Here is a 1771-nt window from a genome sequence, read left to right on the forward strand (position 1 = left end):
TTTCTCCAGTCCTCCAGCTCTATCTCCCTGTTGGGGGGTCTTGTTGTCCTGCTACTCGTCTACCTTGTCTGCTCCTCTAGCTTCAGCTCCAAGGAAGACAGAAAGGAACCTCCAGGACCAAAACCATTACCCCTAATTGGGAACCTGCTGCAGCTTGATCTCAAGAGACCCTACAACACATTACTGAAGGTGAGGAATTATTTGGTCTTTTACCCTCTGAGCTCTAAGGACATTTTAACATATCTTCTTAAGTTCTCCTTTTAAAAAGATATTTGCATATATACTGATACCAATGTGTCTCATATTAAAATGTTCAGAACAAACTCACCTTTCAGTACAACCAGGTCTTAATTTGTTCCAGGGCAATGTATAAAGAGATGGTTTGGCCCTAAAGTTGAGAAATCAAATCTCTTGTGAAAACAGACCTACATTCAAATATTTTGGTGCTTTAAATTAGTTTACAAAATAGTAAATAAACGTCTCAAATGACAAATTCAGTAGCTTAGCTTTTTAAGTAGGAGTGTCAAACATTGATTGGACTCTTCAGAGGGTTAAGGGGGATTTGTTGTGTGTGTGTGTGTGTGTGTGTGTGTGTGTGTGTGAGTGTGAGAGAGAGAGAGAGAGTGAGTGTGGGGTGTGTGTGTTTGGCTCTTCATGCAGACAAACTATTACAGTAACAATTCTTTTTAAAATGCGTTTGTTTTACAGTGTTTCCTTTAGAATTTTTCTGATGTTAGCAAAAGAAAATATCAATAGATAATACAAATAGGAAATAAAAAAAGTGTGTACCGTTTAGGGCTGCACAATTAATCGAATTTTGATAATGATTTTGACTTCCCACGTTCAAATTTGCGTAATCGATTCAATCAACTTTTTTTTTTTTTTTTAAATGCGTCATTTCATAGAACGCTCCGTTTTTTTTTGCAAAGCCCATCTACCGCTCCGTGAACCACTGTCTGATCATGAGCCAGCAGTTCCCTGCACCCTGTGCAGCTTAGTTTCTAGATGGAGACAATCACAGAGGACAGAGTAACGGGAGGAAAATTCAACAGATAGCCGTTGGCCATACGTTGGTCTCAAGGTTTACCAGTAAACGCAACATTTTGTCCCGTCTGTGTTTTTCAGATAACAGCAGTGACCGGTGCTAGTTGGTGTCTGTTAGCTAACAGGCTCTAGGGCGTGAGCAATATTTTTCCTCTAGGGCGCACCGGTGCACCGAACGTCCTCGCATCCGCTACCATGTTGTTTATATTGATATGGTTTAATTTTGCGTTACATGACCCATTTCTTCTGGAAAGTTGTGCCTATGTTAGATGTCTACTCTACACTCTCTTTCTCCGCGCAGCACCGCTACACAGCAACAGTCCTCACTTCTGACATTTGTCTCCAGTTTTAATTGTTATCAACACAGCTGTATATTGTTAAGCATGAGAGGCAAACCTGTATTTGTACCAGTGTTTCCACTTGTAACTCTGCTATTACGTCCATCGCTCTCACTCTCTCTCCCTAGCTCTTTTAATCAGTTATTGTTGTAAACAAGAGAAGGAGCTTTCTAAGAGATACATTTAAAAAAAAAATAATAATAATAATAAAACACATCATGACATTGTGCCCCTGTTCTTAGCTTTCCAAGACATACGGATCAGTGTTCACTGTGCATTTGGGACCCCAAAAAGTGGTTGTGCTGGCTGGGTACAAGACGGTGAAAGAGGCACTTGTCAACTACGCTGAAGAGTTTGGTGAAAGAGATCCAATGTTAATAATGCAGGAA

General features: G+C 40.1%; 2 protein-coding genes and 1 long non-coding RNA gene across 7 annotated transcripts in view; 2 read left to right on the forward strand and 1 right to left on the reverse strand.

Moving 5' to 3' along the window:
- Positions 1-151, reverse strand: part of LOC117961053 — a 351-nt gene extending 200 nt beyond the window's left edge. The window contains exon 1 of the long non-coding RNA XR_004660294.1: positions 64-151. This is a non-coding gene — a long non-coding RNA (uncharacterized LOC117961053). The remainder of the gene's footprint in view (positions 1-63) is intronic.
- Positions 1-1771, forward strand: part of LOC117961008 (cytochrome P450 2K1-like) — a 20894-nt gene that overhangs the window by 5992 nt on the left and 13131 nt on the right. The gene's annotated exons all lie outside the window — the stretch shown is intronic.
- Positions 1-1771, forward strand: part of LOC117961035 (cytochrome P450 2K1-like) — a 30130-nt gene that overhangs the window by 5913 nt on the left and 22446 nt on the right. Inside the window, exons 2-3 of the mRNA XM_034899406.1 lie at positions 1-189; positions 1625-1711. Coding sequence (XP_034755297.1) covers positions 1-189; positions 1625-1711 — 276 coding nt within the window. The remainder of the gene's footprint in view (positions 190-1624; positions 1712-1771) is intronic.

This window comes from Etheostoma cragini, chromosome 18 (assembly GCF_013103735.1).
Source record: "Etheostoma cragini isolate CJK2018 chromosome 18, CSU_Ecrag_1.0, whole genome shotgun sequence".
Classification (NCBI taxonomy): domain Eukaryota; kingdom Metazoa; phylum Chordata; class Actinopteri; order Perciformes; family Percidae; genus Etheostoma; species Etheostoma cragini.